Raw genomic sequence first — 21607 nt, 5'->3', positions numbered from 1 at the left:
TTCAGCATGTGGGAGATGTCGTGGGCACAGGGATGATAGATGAGTTTCCCACTAGTAATTACAAGTTGGAGGGGGTTTCAACTGGAATTTTCCCATTTGTATGCTCATAGTTAAGAGATGTCATAAACCCAGCATTAGTGTGGCTTGCTAACGCTGAGAAGGGAAAGCTCAGTGCTAGCAAGAAGCACTAATGCCCATGACCAGAAACAGCTACAGTTGAAGTCGGAAGTTTACATACACTTAGGTTGGAGTCATTCAAACTTGTTTTTCAACCACTCCACAAATGTCTTATTAACAAACGATGGTTTTGGCAAGTTGGTTAGGATATCTACTTTGTGCATAACACAAGTAATTTTTCCAGCAATTGTTTACAGACAGATTATTTCACATATAATTCACTGTATCACAATTCCAGTGGGTCAGAAGTTTACATACACTAAGTTGACTGTGCCTTTAAACAGCTTGGAAAATTCCAGAAAATGATGTCATGACTTTAGAAACTTCGGAAAGGCTAATTGACATCATTTGAGCGAATTGGAGGTAATTCAAGGCCTACCTTCAAACTCAGTGCCTCTTTGCTTGACATCATGGGAAAATCAAAACAAATCAGCCAAGACCTCAGAAAAAAAAGTTGTAGACCTCCACAAGTCTGGTTCATCCTTGGGAGCAATTTCCAAACGCCTGAAGGTACCACGCTCATCTGTACAAACAATAGTACGCCAGTACAAACACCATGGGACCACGCAGCCGTCATACCGCTCAGGAAGGAGACGCGTTCTATCTCCTAGAGATGAACGTACTTTGGTGCGAAAAGTGCAAATCAATCCCAGAACAACAGCAAAGGACCTTGTGAAGATGCTGGAGGAAACAGGTACAAAAGTATCTACTGTATATCCACAGTAAAACCTGAAAGGCCGCTCAGCAAGGAAGAAGCCACTGCTCCAACACCGCCATAAAAAAAGCCAGACTACGGTTTGCTACTGCACATGGGGACAAAGATCTTTTTGGAGAAATGTCCTCTGGTCTGATGAAACAAAAATAGAACTGCTTGGCCATAATGACCATCGTTATGTTTGGAGGAAAAAGGGGGCCGCTTGCAAGCCGAAGAACACCATCCCAACCGTGAAGCACGGGGTGGCAGCATCATGCTGTGGGGGTGCTTTGCTGCAGGAGGCTGGTTCACTTCACAAAATAGATGGCATCATGAGGAAGGAAAATTATGTGGAGATATTGAAGCAACATCTCAAGACATCAGTCAGGAAGTTAAAGCTTGGTCGCAAATGGGTCTTCCAAATGGACAATGACCCCAAGCATACTTCCAAAGTTGTGGCAAAATGGCTTAAGGACAACAAAGTCTAGGTATTGGAGTGGCCATCACAAAGCCCTGACCTCAATCCTATAGAACATTTGTGGGCAGAACTGAAAAAGCGTGTGCGAGCAAGGAGGCCTACAAACCTGACTCAGTTACACCAGTTCTGTCAGGAGGAATGGGCCAAAATTCACTCGACTTATTGTGGGAAGCTTGTGGAAGGCTACCCGAAACGTTTGACCCAAGTTAAACAATTTAAAGGCAATGCTACCAAATACTAATTGAGTGTATGTAAACTTCTGACCCACTGGGAATGTGATGAAATAAATAAAAGCTGAAATAAATAATTCTCTCTACTATTAATCTGACATTTCACATTCTTAAAATAAAGTGGTGATCCTAACTGACCTAAGGGAAGTTTTACTAGGATTAAATGTCAGGAATTGTGAAAAACTGTGTTTAAATGTATTTGGCTAAGGTGTATGTTAATTTCCGACTTCAACTGTATATCTTACACACACACAGTTACGGCTAACATATACAGCTTAAAATACAAATACATTGTTCCTCAATCGGAAAGCAAACTGATTTTTTGGATCAGGCACCCGTCCTCTCTGCAGTCCTTTTATTCTTTTAGTTTAATGTTTTTGTCAGACTTTATGTCAAACATGACAATGGGCCTGTAGCAACCCACCCTTTCAACCCAAAATACTTATTTTCAACGTCATGTACTCATAGTGGTTAACCTCTGCATTTTGTCTGATAAAAGCTTCAACATTCCTAGCGATCGCTTAGGCCTTCTGTTCGATCTTCCTTATGGAAGAGAGAGAACTTGACATAGTGAGTGAGTTGATACGTTTTTGACCTTTGAACTGTGACCTGTGTAGAGGGTTCAGAGGTTTTCATATATACATTCATTCAGGTGCTCTGGTGTTTTCGTTATGGTTGTGGCAGTGTTTGGGTATGGTTGTAGGAATAACCTTCAGGGTCAGAGTGGGATATACTACAGGATTACTAACATACTGTACATTTGGTTTGTTCTATGATAGGGTTATAGACTATGGTTATGATTGAATTATGGCCATAGCTATGGTTGTAAAGATGGCAGAGGTGGGATTATGTTCTGGTCAAGTTAGGTTGGCTGTGTGGGACAAAAGCCTGCACACACTGCAGCCCTCCGGGACCTGTATTGCTGTTCATCCTTAACTTGACTGTGTTCTGATCTTCTCGAGGAATGCTGTGTGAATCTGTGTGAGGTAATACATTATGATGTGTGAGAGAGATCCACTGTACTTGGACCAGTGTTTCCAACCGCTTCGTTCACCAACCCTCTTGAAAATGATTTATTTCATGCATTCATACATGCACCACCAGGTGGAGCTGTGACACTATCATTGGGGCTATAGTGTGTTCAGTTACATTCCTTTCTCCATTCAACATGACTATTCTACCTAGTAACCATTATAGGCCTTTTTATACACACCTGCAGAGCTCGATTCAGACCTGTTGTATTGTTATGTAGTGTCCTAACCAGTTATAACCAGTTATAACATGGTGCTGAACTGTTACTAAGATCCTAATACAGTTGAGTTTGGGTGTATTTTAAGTCTTGAGCCTCTCTCTGTTCAGACTTGTTCATGGCTTCTTCTTCGGTGGGTTTCTAGATCGAAACAGTACATGTCTATTACATCCAGATCAAGATGAGTCCTTCCCATAGAGCTGGATAGAGGGCTCTTGTGCCACAATGCCAGCTTTAACATGGACAGTGTCACTGAGGGCTTCCCATTGTATAGATAAGAGATGGGCACTCTAGTATCTCTATGGTCCTTCCTTGGCCCTGTGCTCTGTGGATGTGTCCACTGTCTCTCTATAAAACAAACCCAGTATCGTCCCCCTCTCTTGCACGCATCACAATAGATGTCCATTCTGTCCGTCCATCGTTAGCCAATGAGACGCAGCGCTGGCGTAATTCAATTAACCAATCAACCAATCAGACGCTGCTGGTGCGCTCCATGTGGGTGTGGCAGAAGCTGTCGACAGAAAGCTTCAGCTCCGACATTCCGGGTTTTAATTCCGACATTATCCCAGGACATTCCATCTCCATCCCCATCCTGTCATCTGTGGGGTCGTCAGGCTCCACCCCTCTGTTCATCCCATACCCATCCGCCCGGGCCCCTCCACCACCATTCCGACAGTTACTATTCCGGTCCACACTTCCCATCTTCCCATTCCCACCATTATGTCCAAATATGGGTGTGACGGCATGTGACGGACACTGCATCGTCGTAACTGCAAGCGAATTACTACTAACTCCGGCGTTTGGCCCTGTGTTATACTGACAACGCATATAGCTGGAAAACGCCCTTCTATATGTCTTGTTAAACAACGTATACACTAAAGGGTTAACTCCGGAGGATATATATCCCACCCATACGAAGACGTTGAGGAGTTCGGCCAATAGCGGCTCGTTGCATGAACCCTGGCAGAGGACGTATGTGACGTTGGTGATGAAAAAAGGACACCACATGATCAGGAAGAGGAAGAACACGATCCCCAGCACCTAGAGAATAGGACAGAGAACATAGAACACATTAGAACAGATTAGATTAGAGAACACAATCCTCAGAACCTAGAACATAGAACAGAGTAGAATAGACAACATAGAACAAGATTAGTGTGTATAAAAGGTTATGGAATGCAATAGAACAGAATGGAAAGGAATGAAATGGAAGAGACTAGAAGCGAAGGAGACGAGAACAGAAAATAAGCTCATAGATGTGTAAAGTTGGTCCTCACCTTGGAGGCCCGCCTCTCGTTCTTGATGGCCTGTATCATCCCCCGTCTCCCGATACTGTCCCGTGGATCTCGCCCCGTCGGCGAGCTCAGCTGTGACACCACCTCAGAACTTGGAATTATGCTAATGATCTCTGAGGGGGAGGTGCTTAGGAGGCTGGTCTGCCGGACATGCTCTGCCCCTTTCAGGCATTTCAGACTCCCTTGTCTGCTAGGAGGAGGAGCCTCAATGTTTATGGGCGGGACTTGGACGTTTGGGGCCGGGGATCGGTGGTTTGAGGGAGTGGGCGGTGCCTGTAGTGGCTGATGGGAGGGAGTCTTCCCCTCGTAGAGGAAGACGGTTGCCTGGCACTGGAGGACCTGGAGAAAGACAGACAGGATGTGATATTACAGTGGTCAAATTTTGTCCTACTGTTCTTATGTCTTATGTCTGTGTTTGCTATGTGTATGAGCACATGCTTTTTAAGCCGAAGACACATTTCCATTCCTATCAAAAAGGGACAATAACGTTTTGGAAATTGAAGAAATACATTTCTGGCAAATCAAAACAATGACAACACTATCTTAGTGGTTGTAGCCGACAAAGTTGGGCCTGTGTTATATTTCCTCTCTGACAGACCAATGAGATTCAATCAGAGGTGGGACAAATACATGGCTAGCCAATCAAAAGACAGAACATTAAATGGCTAACCAATCAAAACACTCTCTGACAGACCTGTATGGTTAGGTAGTAGGATACCACCATGATGACCAATGGGATGAAGAAGGCCACGAACGAGCCAATCAGCATGAAACGCTCCTCGTTGAGGACACAGCTTCCGTCAACAAACACCTTGTCCTTGTTATGGAGGCCGATGACAGGGATAGGCATTGACACTCCTAGTAGAAGGAGAGAGAGAAAGAGGATGAGATTAGACAAGAAGATAGATAGATCAGAGAGAGACAGATAAAGGCATTGTCCTTGTAAAGGCTGATGACCGGGATAGGATTGGACACTCCTAAGATAGAGGGAGAGAAAGAAAGAGAGGGATGAGATAGGAGAAAAGTAGGGAAGGAGGGAGGGGAGAGAAAGAAAAGGGGGTTTGAGAGAAGGAGAGACAGATGAAGACTTTATCCTTGTTGTGGATGCTGATTAATGTTTTAGGCATGGACACTCCTTAGAGAAGGAGAGAGATAAATAAAAGGATGTGGCGAGGAGAGAGATTAAGAAATTGTCCTTGTTGTGGAGGCCGATGACTAGATATGGATGAAAAAATAGAACGAGCGAGAGAAAATAGGGATGAGAGAAGGAAATAAAAAGAGAGGAGTGGGAGGGAGGAGTGTGATGAAGACCTAATAACCATCATTAAATGTAGAGAGAAGGATGAAAGAAGAATACAGAGAGAGAAGCGAGAGAAAGAAAAAGGATAGAGAGAGAGACAGAAAGAAAGAGAGAGAGAGAGAGAGAGAGAGAAAGAAAGGAAGAGAGAGAGAGAGAGAGAGAGAGAGAGAGAGAGAGAGAGAGAGAGAGAGAGAGAGAGAGAGAGAGAGAGAGAGAGAGAGAGAGAGAGAGAGAGAGAGAGAGAGAGAGAGAGACTAACAGACAGACAAAGACAGAGAAAATAGTAATTCCACGCATCCCTCTAATCCAGTGGTGTCAAATTTATTTTGCCCCGGGGGCTGAATTCGGTCTTCCACGAGGTCCGTCTATATTTGCAAAAACTGGTATATTTAAGCTTTCATTTAGGTGATTATTAACAAGCAGTCAAGAAACTGCATTCGGAAAGTATTCAGACCCCTTGACTTCTTCCACATTTTGTTACATTACATTTTGTTACATTATTTTCCTCATCAATCTACACACAATACCCCACAATGACAAAGAGAAAACAGGTTTTTAGACATTTTGCAAATGTATTAAAAATAAAAAACAGAAATACCTCATTTACATAAGTATTCAGAACCTTTGCTATGAGACTCAAAATTGAGCTCAGGTGCATCCTGTCTCCATTGATCATCCTTGAGATATTTCTACAACTTGAATGGAGTCCACCTGTGGTAAATTCAATTGATTGGACATGATTTGGAAAGGCACACACCTGTCTATATAAGGTCCCACAGTTGACAGTGCATGTCAGAGCCAAAATCAAGCCATGAGGTCGAAGGAATTGTCCGTAGAGCTCAGAGACAGGATTGTGTCGAGGCACAGATCTGGGGAAGGATACCAAAAAATGTCTGCAGCATTGAAGGTCCCCAAGAACACAGTGGCCTCCACCATTCTTAAATGGAAGAAGTTTGAACCACCAACACTGTTCTTAGAGCTGGCCACCCGGCCAAACTGAGCAATCGGGGGAGAAGGGCCTTGGTCAGGGAGATGACCAAGAACCCGATGGTCACTCTGACAGAGCTCCAGAGTTCCTCTGTGAAGATGGGAGAACCATCTCTGCAGCACTCCACCAATCAGGTCTTTATGGTAGAGTGGCCAGACGGAAGGCACCTAAAGGACTCTCAGACCATGAGAAACAAGATTCTTTGGTCTGATGAAAGCAAGATTTAACTCTTTGGCCTGAATGCCAAGCGTCACGTCTGGAGGAAACCTGGAACCATCCCTACGGTGAAGCATGGTGGTGGCAGTATCATGCTGTGGGGATGTTTTTCAGCGGCAGGGACTGTGAGACTAGTCAGGATCGAAGGAAATAGAGAAGGAGCAAAGTACAGAGAGATTCTTGATGAAAACCGTCTCCAGAGCGCTCAAGACCTCAGACTGGGGCAAAGGTTCACCTTCCAACAGGACAACGACCCTAAGCACACAGCCAAGACAACACAGGAGTAGCTTCGGGACAAGTCTCTGAATGTCCTTGAGTGGCCCAGCCAGAGCCCGGACATGAAACTAATCTAACATCTCTGGAGAGACCTGAAAATAGCGGTGCAGCAACGCTCCCCATCCAACCTGACAGAACTTGAGAGGATCTGCAGAGAAGAATGGGAGAAACTCCCCAAATACAGGTGTGCCAAGCTTGTAGCATCATACTGAAGAAGACTCGAGGCTGTAATCGCTGCATAAGGTGCTTCAACAAAATACTGAGTAAAGAGTCTGAATACTTAAGTAAATGTGATATTTCCGTTTTCTATTTTAAATACATTTGCAAACATTTCTTAAAACCTGTTTTTGCTTTGTCATTATGGGTTATTGTGTTTAGATTGATGAAAAAACAAACAATTTAATCCATTTTAGAATAAGGCTGTAACGTAACAAAATGTAGAAAAGGTCAAGGGGTCTGAATACTTTCTGAATGCACTGTATTATATATTTTTTTTTACTCCCCAGAACTTTCCTCAGTGCTCACACAAAAAAAAGGAAAACAATTGCCCAGCACTGGGCACAAACTCGTGATGCTCAGAGCCGGAGTGCGCTGCTTAGACCACTGCGCCACCACGGTTCACAATACCCTGGCAAGCCGTGAGAATACTTGATGACTGTCTACCAGACCAATTGACATTACTTATCTTTCCATCCTCAAAGAGAGAAGGGGAGAGAGACAGAGAGAGAGAGAGAGAGAGAGAAAGAGAGAGAATCCTGTCTGTGTCAGTCTCACACAGTTGTGGAATACCACCATGCTTTACAAAGAGAGAGGGAGGGAGAGAGAGAGGGAGGGAAAGAGAGAGGGAGGGATAAACAGCTAAATAGCCAGGAGGTCTAGATGAGTAGGCAGAAAAAGAGGAATTAACAAAGTCTCCTTCTGCCACTATTCATCAACATTTCCTAAAGGAGTACTCTGTGTGTGTGTGTGTGTGTGTGTGTGTGTGTGTGTGTGTGTGTGTGTGTGTGTGTGACGCATGCACCCACACATCCCCTCACTTACCTATAGATATGGTCCATACAGCTGCTATCTTCATCATAGCTTTAGTTCTGGAGTTGAAGCGGCTGTGCTCAATAGGATTTCTTATGGCCACATATCGATCCAGAGATATAGCACACAGGTGCATTATACTGGCTGTAGAGAAGAGAACATCCAGGTAGATCCAGATAGGACACAATGCACTGGGCAGGGGCCACGCATAGTCTGGAAGGGGGGGGAGGCAGGTTAGATATATACAGGTAGATCCAGATAGAACACACACAGCCCAGCTAGCACATTTGCTTCATTGGAAGTTGTGGGAACGTATGATTTTGGTTACACATTTGTTATGGGAACAAAGCCATACGTTTCCTGACCTGTAAAACTGAATGTTTTTTAAACCTTCTGAGAACAGAAGTGAACATTAGACGTGTTCTGGGAACGTTGATTTTTAGGTTGCAGGGAGGTTCTGAGAATGTTTTACTCTGGTTAATTGATCGTTTTCCTGGGTGGTTATATTAATCCTCTGAGAACGGAAATTATAGGTTTCTGAATAACTTTCTTAAAACTTTTACTGGATGTTTCAATAAGACTTTTAAAAACACTGCTAGCTTATTTTGGGTTCACTTTTTTAAACCAAGCACAGAAGGGACACATTAAAAGTAATTTCTTTAGGCATTAATCATGCCAACACATTTAGTCTTTATTGTGACACAGCATCAGTGAGATTCAAACCTATAATCTTCTGTTCTCTATCCTTGGAATTAGTCCACTGCGCCACCAGGATGGAGCTAGCATGCCATGTTGTGTATGTATACAAAGCTGTTCAATTTAGTCTATTCAAACAGAACCCATTTCAAAGGAAACAAGCACTCATTAAGGTCAGGTGTGGCCAATTAGTGGGCGCGGCCAACACACCTGAACAGACAGATAGAGGGTAGAGAAAGTTTTGTTGATGCTGAGAACGTAATGTATGTGTTTTTAAATAATATTCTTAGAACTTTCTCTGAACGTTACAAAAGTCTTCTTGTGGTTTTTATGGAAAGTTTTCTTAATGTTCTTGGAACAATTTGAGAACAGGACTTTAGATAGAACCATGAGGAAACATGTAGGAAACGTTATGTTGAAGTTGTGAAATTCCCACAGAAGAACATTGTTTCTTAATGTTCTTAGAACAATTTGAGAATATGACTAAATAGAACCATGAGGAAACCTGTGGGAAACATTATGATGAAGTAGTGAAATTCCCATAGAAGAAAGTTGTTTCTTATCATTATTGGAACAATTTGAGTATTATTTTAAATAGAACCATGAGGAAACCTATAGGAAATGAGAGAGAGAGAGAGAGAGAGAGAGAGAGAGAGAGACAGAGACAGACAGACAGACAGACAGAGACAGAGAGACAGAGACAGAGACACAGAGACAGAGAGAGACAGCGAGAGAGGCAGGTTTGATATATACAGGTCAATCCAGATAGAACACAGCACACTGGGCAGCAGCCACTCATATCAGGCAGAGAGAGAGAGAGAGAGAGGCAGGTTAGATATATACAGGTAGATCCAAATAGGACACAGAGCACTGGGCAGGCGCCACACATAGTCTGGAGAGAGAGAGATAGTGGATAGGAGGGGGAGAGAGAGAAGTGTAGGCTAGATACAGATACACAAGTATGCACCCACACAAAACAACAAAGGCATAGCCTAGAGACATGGAAGTTGACTGTCGTGTTTGCCCGGAAAGACCAGGAAAGAGAAGAGAGAGAGAGAGAGAGAAAGAGAGAGCGAGAAAAAGAAAGAGAGAGGTGTAGGTTAGGTACAGAATCACACACGCTGTATACAGATACACGTGTAACTATCCACCCACTCATACAGAAACAAAAAGGCATAGTCATAGCCTATAGACATGTATTTAGATCTGATACTTGCCCAAGACACAGTCAAAAAGACTAGACGAGAGAGAGAAAAGAGAGACAGCGAGAAAAGTGTGGAAGAGGCTTTTTCCGGTTGGGTGGCAAAGAAGTGTACTGTTTGAATTCTGATTCGGCAGAGAGAGAGAGATAGAGCGGGAGAGACAGAGAGCGTGTGTGTGACAGAGAGAAATATAGGTTAAATGGTTAGATACAGATACACACACATCTTGCATGCTGTAGTGCACACAGCTTATTCTTATTATGTTGGCTGTGACTGAAGCAGAGAGAGACAGAGACAGAGAGAGAAAGTTAGAGAGCGAGAGAGCCACTAAGCGAACATTAGTATTCGCTACAGATGGCTTCAAGGGATTTTCCCATTGCCTCCTACACTCCATCTCTTTTCCCCCTCTTCCCCGTGTCCCTTCATCCCTCTTTTCTTTCATTCATGTTTTCTGAGCTCAGCCATTCCGCTCAAGTCCGTCTTTACAGCTGAATGGGAATCAAGGAAAGCCTCAGGGTGTGTGTGTGTGTTCTGAGTTGGATTATAGGGACAAAAAGGAGGTGATACATGTATTTTCTCTAGTCTGAATTAATCCACAGCTGTTGTTTGAGATAAACTACAAAGTGAGTGTGTGTGTGCAGTGACACAGTATCATGGACACAGTGTGCTAGAGATGATGAGTGACAGATTATAGATTGAGAAGAAACACATGCACACACACACACACAGAGAGAGAGAGAGAGAGCTGGGGACATGCTAAAGGACAGCGCTACTGCTAAAGGACAACGCTAGAGCTATCGCAGCCAACCCCGAGGCTACGGCTGAGGAAACGAACGCGTACAAGAAGGCCCGCTACGACCTCCGCAGAGCCATCAAACAGGCAAAAGGACAATATCGCAACAAGGTTGAATCCTATTACACCGGCTCTGACGCTCGACACATGTGGCAGGGGCTACAGTACATTACAGACAACAAGGTAAGCCCTAGCTGTGATCTGCCATCTCTACCAGATGAACTCAATGCCTTTTATGCACGCTTCGACAAAAACAACACAGAGTCCTGCATGAGGGCCCCAGCTAATCTGGAGGACTGGGTGATCTCTCTCTCCGAGGCTGACGTGAGTAAGGTTTTTAAATGGGTCAACACTCATAAGGCCGCTGGGCCGGAAGGTATTCCAGGGCAAGTCCTCAGGGCATGGACAGACCAGCTGGCAGGCGTCTTCACTGACATTTTCAACCTCTCCTTGTCCCAGTCTGTAATCCCCAAGTTTCAAGCTGACTACCATCATTCCTATTCCCAAAAGCTCTAAGGCATCCTGCCACAATAACTACCGCCCTGTAGCACTCACATCTGTAATAATGAAGTGCTTTGACAGGCTGATCATGGCCCACATCAACTCCATCATCCCAGACACGCACAACTCCAACTCCATCATCAAGTTTGTTGACGACATGGCCTAATCACCAACGGCGATGAGACAGCCAGGGAGGAGGTCAGAGACCTGGCAGGGTGGTACCAGGACAACAACCTCTCCCTCAACGTCAGCAATGTCGACGTCATCAAGGAGCTGATCGTGGACTTCAGGAAACAGGGGTGGGTACACACCCCCATCGACGGGGACAGGGCCAAGAGCTTCAATTCCTCTTTGTCCACATCACCGAGGACTTAACATGGTCCGCTCATACCAGCACAGTGCCTTCCTCTTCTCCCTCAGGAGGCTGAAACTTTTTGGCATGGACCCTCAGATCCTGCTCAATCGAGAGCATCCTGATTGTTTGTATCTAGGGCTGTAACGGTAACCGTATTACCGCCACACAGGCAGTCACGAGTCATGACCGCAGTCAAATTCCACGTGACCGTTTAGTCACGGTAACTAGGCTTCTCCAAGCTCTCATGCTGCTGATGGTCATTAGTAGCCTAGCAAACTTGCTACCTGCCTGGTACTCAGCACTCGATTGTCCCTCTAATCATCTGACATCAATGCAAATGTAATCAAAAATCAAATCAAACACTTCATGAGAGCCCCTGAGCTCATGTTGCACAACATTTCTATAGGTTGCTTGAGAAATGGGTTGCTTGAGAAAACAGTTTTGATGGCCTCTACTAAAAAGATGAGGCTCCCATCAGCTTTCTATAGGCTAGGCCAACTATATTTATTTCTCAACATTCCTTATATTAAGCACATTGCTTCGCTTTACAACAGGAGTATAGCCTACCTGGCTGGCATGAGCGTCCTCCATTCGCTATTTAAGTGCATAAATGACATGTATTTTTTCCCCAGGTGCATGATAATGGTCCATTCTAAATCAAAACTAATTGAACACATATATATATACATTTTTTATTATTGAATATTAAAACATACAATCTACTTGCAGTGAAGCTGCTCAACATTTACATTTCATTCAGTCATCTAACAGACTCCCATCCAGAGCGACTCACAAAAGCAACCAGGGTCAACGCCCTGCTCAAGGGCACGTCGACAGATCTCCCACAAGGTCAAAAACGGGATCCCGAACCAGCGAACTATCAGCCACCAGCCCAAGCTCCCAACCGCCATGCCACCAGCCCTTCAAGATCCCCCCCCACAGTTCCCCGAGAGCTGCCCCTCAACCATCCAAGTTTGGGAAATATAATTTTCACCATAAAAATGCACCTTTATAATAAAGCATTACATGCATAATCTCATTTGTTGTCACTTTTCAGAATGGTGTTTTCCCGCTAATTGATTGCATTTTGGAACATTTGCACTTATAGGCTACTGCTGTGTGCGCATTGCTGCGCTTATAATGTGAAGAAATAGGCTAATAGTTTATCAACATGTTAAGCTAAACATTCTGATCTGTTGCATCAGCCTCATTGCTATGAAATGGGTTTTTTTATGCGAGTGGTTGGATTAATTTGGGATCTATCACATCCCACAACTGTCCCAGACTATGTTTGGAGTATTTATTTCTCACACAGAAGGACAAGTTGACCAACAGAATAGGTCAACGTTTGTACTATGGGGGATAGCAGATTGACATAGGATAGTGCTTTTGCTGTTCGTAAGGCCTACTCATCTTGTTGGCTGACGAAAAGTAAATGTGGACAGTTCTTCTAACATCTTCAATTTGCCCCTCGGAATTCGATAAGAAGGACGCGCAGTTGAGTCCCCGATGTGTCTGTCTTCACTTGCAGCCTACTTCAGAGCTGAGATAGATGCCTGTAAGAAGAATGTGACGGGCATTGGCTAATAAGAACTGCGATATCTGAGAGAGCCATGTGAGTGAGAGGTGCTTCGGAACAAGCAGCCGTGAGAAAGGATTAAAAATTATTATATTTAGCCGAAGGGCACAACGGTCACTGGCCGCAAAAGGCATGGATTTTTTTAGGGGGCATTACGACCACACTAGGGGAAGAGTGTGCAAAGCTGTCATGAAGGCAAAGGGTGGCTATTTGAAGAATCTCAAATATAAAATATATTTTGATTTGTTTAACACTCTTTTGGTTACTACATGATTCCATATGTGTTATTGCATAGTTTTGATGTCTTCACTATTTCTACATGTAGAAAATAGTAAAAATGAAGACAAACCATTGAATGAGTAGGTGTGTCCAAACTTTTGACTGGTACTGTATATACATATACATACATACATACATACACACATACACACCTACATAAATACATACACATACACATATATACACACATAAATACATACATATACACATTCATATACACATACATCCATACAGTTGAAGTCGGAAGTTTACATACACCTTAGCCAAATACATTTAAACACAGTTTTTCACAATTCCTGACATTTAATCCTAGTAAAGATGCCCTGTCTTAGGTCAGTTAGGATCACCATTTATTTTAAGAATGTGAAATGTCAGAATAATAGTAGAGAGAATTATTTCTTTCAGCTTTTATTTATTTCATCACATTCCCAGTTGGTCAGAAGTTTACATACACTCAATTAGTATTTGGTAGCATTGCCTTTACATAGTTTAACTTGGGTCAAACGTTTTGGGTAGCCTTCCACAAGCTTCCCACAATAAGTTGGGTGAATTATGGCCCATTACTCCTGACAGAGTTTGTGTAACTGAGTCAGGTTTGTTGGCCTCCTTGCTCGCACACGCTTTTTCAGTTCTGCCCACAAATGTTCTATAGGATTGAGGTCAGGGCTTTATGATGGCCACTCCAATACCTTGACTTTGTTGTCCTTCAGCCATTTTGCCACAACTTTGGAAGTATGCTTGGGGTCATTGTCCATTTGGAAGACCCATTTATAATAATAATAATATAATATGCCATTTAGCAGACGCTTTTATCCAAAGCGACTTACAGTCATGCGTGCATACATTTTTGTGTATGGGTGGTCCCGGGGATCGAACCCACTACCTTGGCGTTACAAGCGCCGTGCTCTACCAGCTGAGCTGGACCATTTGCGACCAAGCTTTAACTTCCTGACTGATGTCTTGAGATGTTGCTTCAATATATCCACATAATTTTCCTTCCTCATGTTACCATCTATTTTGTGAAGTGCACCAGTCCCTCCTGCAGCAAAGCACCCCCACAGCATGATGCTGCCACCCCCCGTGCTTCACGGTTGGGATGGTGTTATTCGGCTTGCAAGCAACCCCCTTTTTCCTCCAAACATAACGATGGTCATTATGGCCAAACAGATCTATTTGTGTTTCATCAGACCAGAGGACATTTCTCAAAAAAGTACGATCTTTGTCCCCATGTGCAGTTGCAAACCGTAGTCTGGCTTTTATGTGGCGGTTTTGGAGCAGTGGCTTCTTCCTTGCGGAGCGGCCTTTCAGGTTATGTTGATATAGGACTTGTTTTACTGTGGATATAGATACTTTTGTACCTGTTTCTTCCAGCATCTTCACAAGGTTCTTTGCTGTTGTTCTGGGATTGATTTGCACTTTTCACACCAAAGTATGTACATCTCTAGGAGACAGAACGCGTCTCCTTCCTGAGCGGTATGACGGCTGCGTGGTCCCATGGTGTTTATACTTGCGTACAGTTGTTTGCACAGATGAACGTGGTACCTTCAGGCGTTTGGAAATTGCTTCCAAGGATGAACCAGACTTGTGGAGGTCTACAATTTCTTTCTGAGGTCTTGGCTGATTTCTTTTGATTTTCCCATGATGTCAAGCAAAGAGGCACTGAGTTTGAAGGTAGGTCTTGAAATACACCCACAGGTAAACCTCCAATGGACTCAAATGATGTCAATTAGCCTATCAGAAGCTTCTAAAGTCATGATATCATTTACTGGAATTTTCCAAGCTGTTTAAAGGCACAGTCAACTTAGTGTATGTAAAATTCTGACCCACTGGAATTGTGATACAGTGAATTATAAGTGAAATAATCTGTCTGTAAACAATTGTTGGAAAAATTACTTGTGTCATGCACAAAGTAGATGTCCTAACCGACTTGCCAAAACGATAGTTTGTTGACAAGAAATTTGTGGAGTGGTTGAAAAACGAGTTTTAATGACTCCAACCTAAGTGTATGTAAACGTCTGACTTCAACTGTACATATAAATACATATACATACATATATATATATATATATATATATATATCCTTTAAAAATATATATTTTCCTTCATTACTTTCCAACCCCGCCACCCCTAATCGGAGTAAACTGGTCAACAACAACGCTTAGGCATCTACTTCCAGCTTATACATACTATAAACATTTTATGGACACAGTCTACTTTACCATAGTTCTATTTTGTTTGTTTTTACTCATGAACTTCCTCTACCCTCAACCTCTCCGATCATTTTCATGATGTCCATCCGGTTTGCTTCTATATGCCATATCTTTCAAACTGTGCTCTTTTGCTAAAGTTCTTAACCAATAACCTATATACTTATTATGGACACAGTATGTTTTACACTAGTTATCTTGTTGTTATTAGTTGTTATTAGTCCCAACCTTCAGCTCCTTTCAACCCCTCCCATCTATCGCTTAACACCATCCATATTGGATTTCTATTTGACATATATTTTTCAACTGTGCTGTGATGTTTCACAAAAGTTCTCATTGTTTCTACAGATTGTAAATTGAAAATAAACATTTTTGCTAAAAGTATTATTATATTATTGATTGATTGACTATGACTTTTCAGATCACCCAGTAGTGCTATCTGCAGAGTTAGCTCCAGGTAAATATTGCAATTCTTCAGCCATTCCTGGACCTGAGACCAAAAACAAGCTACAAATGGAGAGTACCAAAACAAATGATCTAATGATTCTGTCTCTTTGCAGCAAAATCTGCAGAGCTGGGAAGATTGTATCCCCCATATAAATAACATTCTATTGGTAGCAAGAATTTTGTATAAAAGTTTTGAATCCGTCGTCATTTTGCGTATCAGTTCATGTGCCATGTTATAGGTACGTCAAAAATCTCTTCCCAACTATTTTGCAATCTATATGGGACGGCTGTCAATCCATTGACCCTTAAATTAAACTAGTATACTTTTTTATTTATCACAATTATCTTTAACCAATTATGTTCTTTAATGCAGGCCCGACAGACAAGTTCCTTACTTTTTCCCCTTCCACTTTCCTCTTCCATTTTTGCGGTAATGCTGCAATTATTTGGTTGTAATTTTGTGTAGAGCAGACATTTCCATATGTTTTTGTTAGCTGCGTGTGCAACGTAACTCCACCAGTCCTACGTATAATATTTTTTACGAAGATAATAATGTTTTTTTTAATCAATTAGTATATTTTAGTTTAACCACCATATTTGTTGCATTATTTGTTCTGTCGTTTCTGGAGGATTAAATTGAAATTGCAACCAACTTTCCATGACTTGTTTTAGAAATAGCGATATTTGGGAGATTATTTCCTTTTCAAATAACTGAAAGTGAGAGGTTGTAATCTGAATAAAGGGAAAAATAACATTATTGAACATGGGGTGAGACAATTTTACTAATTTGCTAGAAAAACAGTTCAGATTTAAGTATAACTTTTGTATGACTGAAGCTTTTAGTGATATGTCTAATGCTTTAATATGTAATAATTTCTGTCCTCCAAATTCATATTCATTATATAAATAGGCCCGTTTAATTTTGTCTGGCTTGCTGTTCCAAATAAAATTGAATATAATTTTCTTATATAATTTCAAAAACTGTTCGCTAGGCTAGGCTAGACCATAAGCAATAGGTAAACTGGGATAATACTAAAGAGTTAATCAGGGTGATTTTTCCACAAATAGACAGGTATTTACTTTCCCATGGTAGCAAGATCTTATCTATTTTTGCTAACTTTCTATTAAACTTTCTTGGAGTGAGATCATTTAATTATTTTGGGATATGTATACCGAGTATATCCACATCACCATCAGACCATTTTATTGGTAAACTACATGGTAATGTAATATTTTTATTTTTTTATGATCCAATACATAATATAGTACATTTATCATAATTTGGTTGTAATCCAGAGTGGTTCGAAAATGTATCTAGATCCTTTATGAGGCTGTGGAGGGATTCAAATTGTGGATTTAAAAGAAAACATGAATCATCAGCGTACAATGACACCTTTGTTTTTAAGCCCTGTATTTCTAGTCCCTTGATATTATTGTTGGATCTGATTTTAATAGCTAACATTTTGATGGCCATAATAAATAGATATGCCGATAGTGGACAACCTTGTTTAACTCCTCTTGACAGTTTAAGACTTTCTGAGAAATAGCCATAATTTACTATTTTACACCTAGGATTACTATACTTGATTTTAACCCATTTTATAAGAGATCCTTTAAAATTGAAATGCTCCAGGCACTTATATATAAACTCCAGTCATATTTTATCAAAAACCTTTTCAAAGTGAGCTATGAATAGCAGGCCTGGTTTCCCAGATTTTTCATAGTGTTCTATTGTTTCCAGTACTTGCCTTATATTATCTCCAATGTATCGTCCATGAAAAAAACCTGTCTGATTAGAATTAATAATGTCAGACAATACCTTTTTAATTCTATGCGCTATACATTTTGCTAGAATTTTTGCATCACAACATTGAAGTGTAAGGGGCCTCCAATTTTTTTTATGGACTGGATCTTTATATTTCCCACTTGTATCCTGTTTCAGTAATAATGAAATCAGACCTTCTTCTTGAATGTCTGATAATCTACCATTTACATAGGAGTGGTTAAAACATGCTAATAACGGTCCTCTGAGTATATGAAAAAAGGTTTGGTATACCTCAACTGGTATGCCATCCAACCCTGGAGTTTTCCCGGACTTAAAGTCTTTAATTGCATCCAGAAGTTCCTCCTCTGTAATTTCACCTTTCTGTATGGCTGTTAATTTTACATTATCAATAGAAAAAACATCTCCACAATTAGCTTCAGTTAGAGGAGATGGAGGCGACTGAAACGAAAACATATGCTTAAAGTACTTTGTTTCCTCCTTCAAAAAATAATTTGGTGAATCATGGGTGACTCCGTCATTTGTAACCAATTTCAGTAAATTATTTTTGGTAGTATTCCTATGCTGAAGATTAAAATATAATTTGGTGCATTTTTCCCCATATTCCATCCAGTTTACTTTATTTTTATAATATCTTACACTTGATCTTTCTTGAATGAGTTCCTCCATTTATTCCTGTTTTTCTGAGCCTCTATGTTACAGTTTTTGCTACAGTTGAAGTCAGAAGTTTACATACACTTAGGTTGGCATCAATAAAAACGTTTTTCAACCACTCCACAAATTTCTTGTTAACAAACTAGTTTTTGCAAGTCGATTAGGACAGCTACTTTGTGCATGACACAAGTAATTTTTCCAACAATTGTTTACAGACATATTATTTCACTAATAATTCACTGTATCACAATTCCAGTGGGTCAGAAGTTTACATACACTAAGTTGACTGTGCCTTTAAACAGCTTGGAAAATTCCAGAACATGATGTCATGGCTTTAGAAGCTTCTGAAAGGCTAATTGACATTATTTGAGTCAATTGTAGGTGTACCTGTGGATAAATAAATTTCAAGGCCTACCATCAAACTCAGTGCCTCTTTGCTTGACATCAGGGGGAAATCAAAATAAATCAGCCAAGACCTCAGAAAAAAATTGTAGGCCTCCATAAGTCTGGTTCATCCTTGGAAGCAATTTCCAAACGCCTGAAGGTACCACGTTCATCTGTACAAACAACTGTACGCAAGTATAAACACCATGGGACCACGCAGCCGTCATACCGCTCAGGAAGGAGACGCCTTCTGTCTCCTAGAGATTAACGTACTTTGGTGCGAAAAGTGCAAATCAATCCCAGAACAACAGCAAAGGACCTTGTGAAGATGCTGGAGGAAACAAGTACAAAAGTATCTATATCCACAGTAAAACGAGTCCTGTATCGACATAACCTGAAAGGCTGATCAGCAAGGAAGAAGCCACTGCTCCAAAAATGCCATAAAAAAGCCAGACTACAGTTTGCAACTGCACATGGGGACAAAGATCGTACTTTTTGGAGAAATGTCCTCTGGTCTGATGAAACAAAAATATAACTGTTTGGCCATAATGACCATCGTTATGTTTGGAGGCAAAAGTGGGTAACTTGCAAGCCGAAGAACACCATCCCAACTCTGAAGCACCGGGGTGGCAGCATCATGCTGTGGGGGTGCCTTGCTGCAGGAGGGACTGGTGCACTTCACAAAATAGATGGCATCATGAGGAAGGAAAATTATGTGGATAAATTGAAGCAAAATCTTAAGACATAAGTCAGGAAGTTAAAGCTTGGTCGCAAATAGGTCTTCAAAATGGACAATGACCCCAAGCATACTTCCAAAGTTGTGGCAAAATGGCTTAAGGACAACAAATTCAAGGTATTGGAGTAGCCATCACAAAGCCCTGACCTCAATCCTATAGAAAATGTGTGAGCAGAACTGAAAAAGTGTGTGCGAGCAAGGAGGCCTACAAACCTGACTCAGTTACACCAGCTCTGTCAGGAGGAATGGACCAAAATTCACCCAACTTATTGTAGGAAGCTTGTGGAAGGCTACCCGAAACGTTTGACTCAAAGTAAACAATTTTTATGCAATGCTACCAAATTGAGTGTATGTAAACTTCTGACCCACTGGGAATGTGATGAAATAAATAAAAGCTGAAATAAATCATTCTCTCTACTATTATTCTGACATTTCACATTCTTAAAATAAAGTGGTGATCCTAACTGACCTAAGACAGGGAATGTTTACTAGGATTAAATGTCAGGAATTGTGAAAAACGGAGTTTAAATGTATTTGGCTAAGGTGTATGTAAACTTCCGACTTCAACTGTTTCTATCTGTTCTGCTAGACCTTCTATTTCCTTTGTTAGTATGGACTCTTTTGACTTAAATTGCTTTTGTTTTTGAGATGAGTACTGAATTGCATTGTCTCTAAAGGCACATTTAAAAGTGTCCCATACAATAAGGGGATTTACTGTACCTATGTTATGTCTGAAAAATTCAGTTATAAACTCCTCTGTCCTAGTTAAAAACAAGTTATCATCCAATAGGCTTTGATAAAATTTCCAATATCCTCGCCCACGTGGAAATTCAGTAAGAGTAATGTATATGCCAATTATATGATGATCCGACCGCATTGTGTCCCCTATCAACACTTTTTCAACTTTTGGTGCCAACGAGAATGACATAAGAAAGAAGTCAAGTCCTTTTTCTTTGTTAACTGCTCAACACAGAATAACGGCATGTGCGCACTCCCTCAGAAATTGTTTGGAGAAAACATCCTTTCTATTTAATTCAGCTATGTTCAATTGTATTCTTCATAATATAAAATAATATAAAATAATGCCACGGAATTCTAAACAAATCTAGTCTGCTAAATGAACTAGTGTAGCCCACAGCCATATGGCATAGCCAGATCAGGGCCTAACATAAGGAAAACTCAGAGTATACTATTCTGTTCTTCTGAAACATACAACATTTTCTTCATATTATGTTTCTTTAGACCTGTCTAAAATAAATCATGGATTTATTGTGATGGTGTAGGCTAAATGTGTTTATGTTAATTAACGGTCAATTAACGTGAGACAGGCAGTTAATTGCTTGACAATCATGGCTGACAAAATGTAATGACCGCCACAGCCCTAGTTGTATCACAGTCTGGTAGGCAACTGCTCCGCCCTCGACCGGAAGGCCCTCCAGAGGGTGGTGAGGACGGCCCAATACATCACTAGGGGTGAGCTCCCAGCAGTCCAGGATGTACATGCCAGGCGGTGTCTGAGAAAGGGCCGAAACATTTCCAAAGACTCCAGCCACCCGAGACATGAACTGTTCTCCATGCTCTCGTCCGGCAGACGGTACCGGTGCATCAAGGCTCAGACCAATAGACCCCTAAACAGCTTCTATCCCCTGGCCATAAGACTGTTAAATGGCTAACTACTACTGCTCCCGCTCCACACTGTTAAAATTATTATTGAATAGATTTATTATTACCACTACGCTGCTGTTCATTGATTGATTATTGATTGTCATTACCATTGATATATATCTATTTATCCTGCTACTGGTCACTATTACTCCTGTATTAGCATCTATCTAGCCATCTATCCATCCATCCATCCATCCATCCATCCATCCATCCATCCATCCATCCATCCATCCATCCATCCATCCATCCATCCATCCATCCATCCATCCATCCATCCATCCATCCATCCATCCATCCATCCATCCATCCATCCATCCATCCATCCATCCATCCATCCATCCATCCATCCATCCATCCATCCATCCATCCATCCATCCATCCATCCATCCATCCA

The 21607-nt window shown here is 41.5% G+C and overlaps 1 protein-coding gene across 1 annotated transcript in view; it reads right to left on the bottom strand.

Moving 5' to 3' along the window:
• Window positions 1-3299: 3299 nt before the first annotated feature.
• The window catches only part of htr2cl1 (5-hydroxytryptamine (serotonin) receptor 2C, G protein-coupled-like 1), a gene marked incomplete at both ends in the record, with an annotated part of 32425 nt that continues 14117 nt past the window's right edge, over window positions 3300-21607 (bottom strand). Inside the window, 4 exons of the mRNA XM_084164919.1 lie at window positions 3300-3869; window positions 4106-4462; window positions 4818-4981; window positions 7945-8145. Coding sequence (XP_084021045.1) covers window positions 3300-3869; window positions 4106-4462; window positions 4818-4981; window positions 7945-8145 — 1292 coding nt within the window. The remainder of the gene's footprint in view (window positions 3870-4105; window positions 4463-4817; window positions 4982-7944; window positions 8146-21607) is intronic.

This window comes from Coregonus lavaretus (genome assembly GCF_964263955.1).
Source record: "Coregonus lavaretus genome assembly, chromosome: 7".
Taxonomy (NCBI): Eukaryota; Metazoa; Chordata; class Actinopteri; order Salmoniformes; family Salmonidae; genus Coregonus; species Coregonus lavaretus.
The sequence above is the reverse complement of the archived record's forward strand: the minus strand, read 5'-3'. Positions and strand labels throughout refer to the sequence as shown.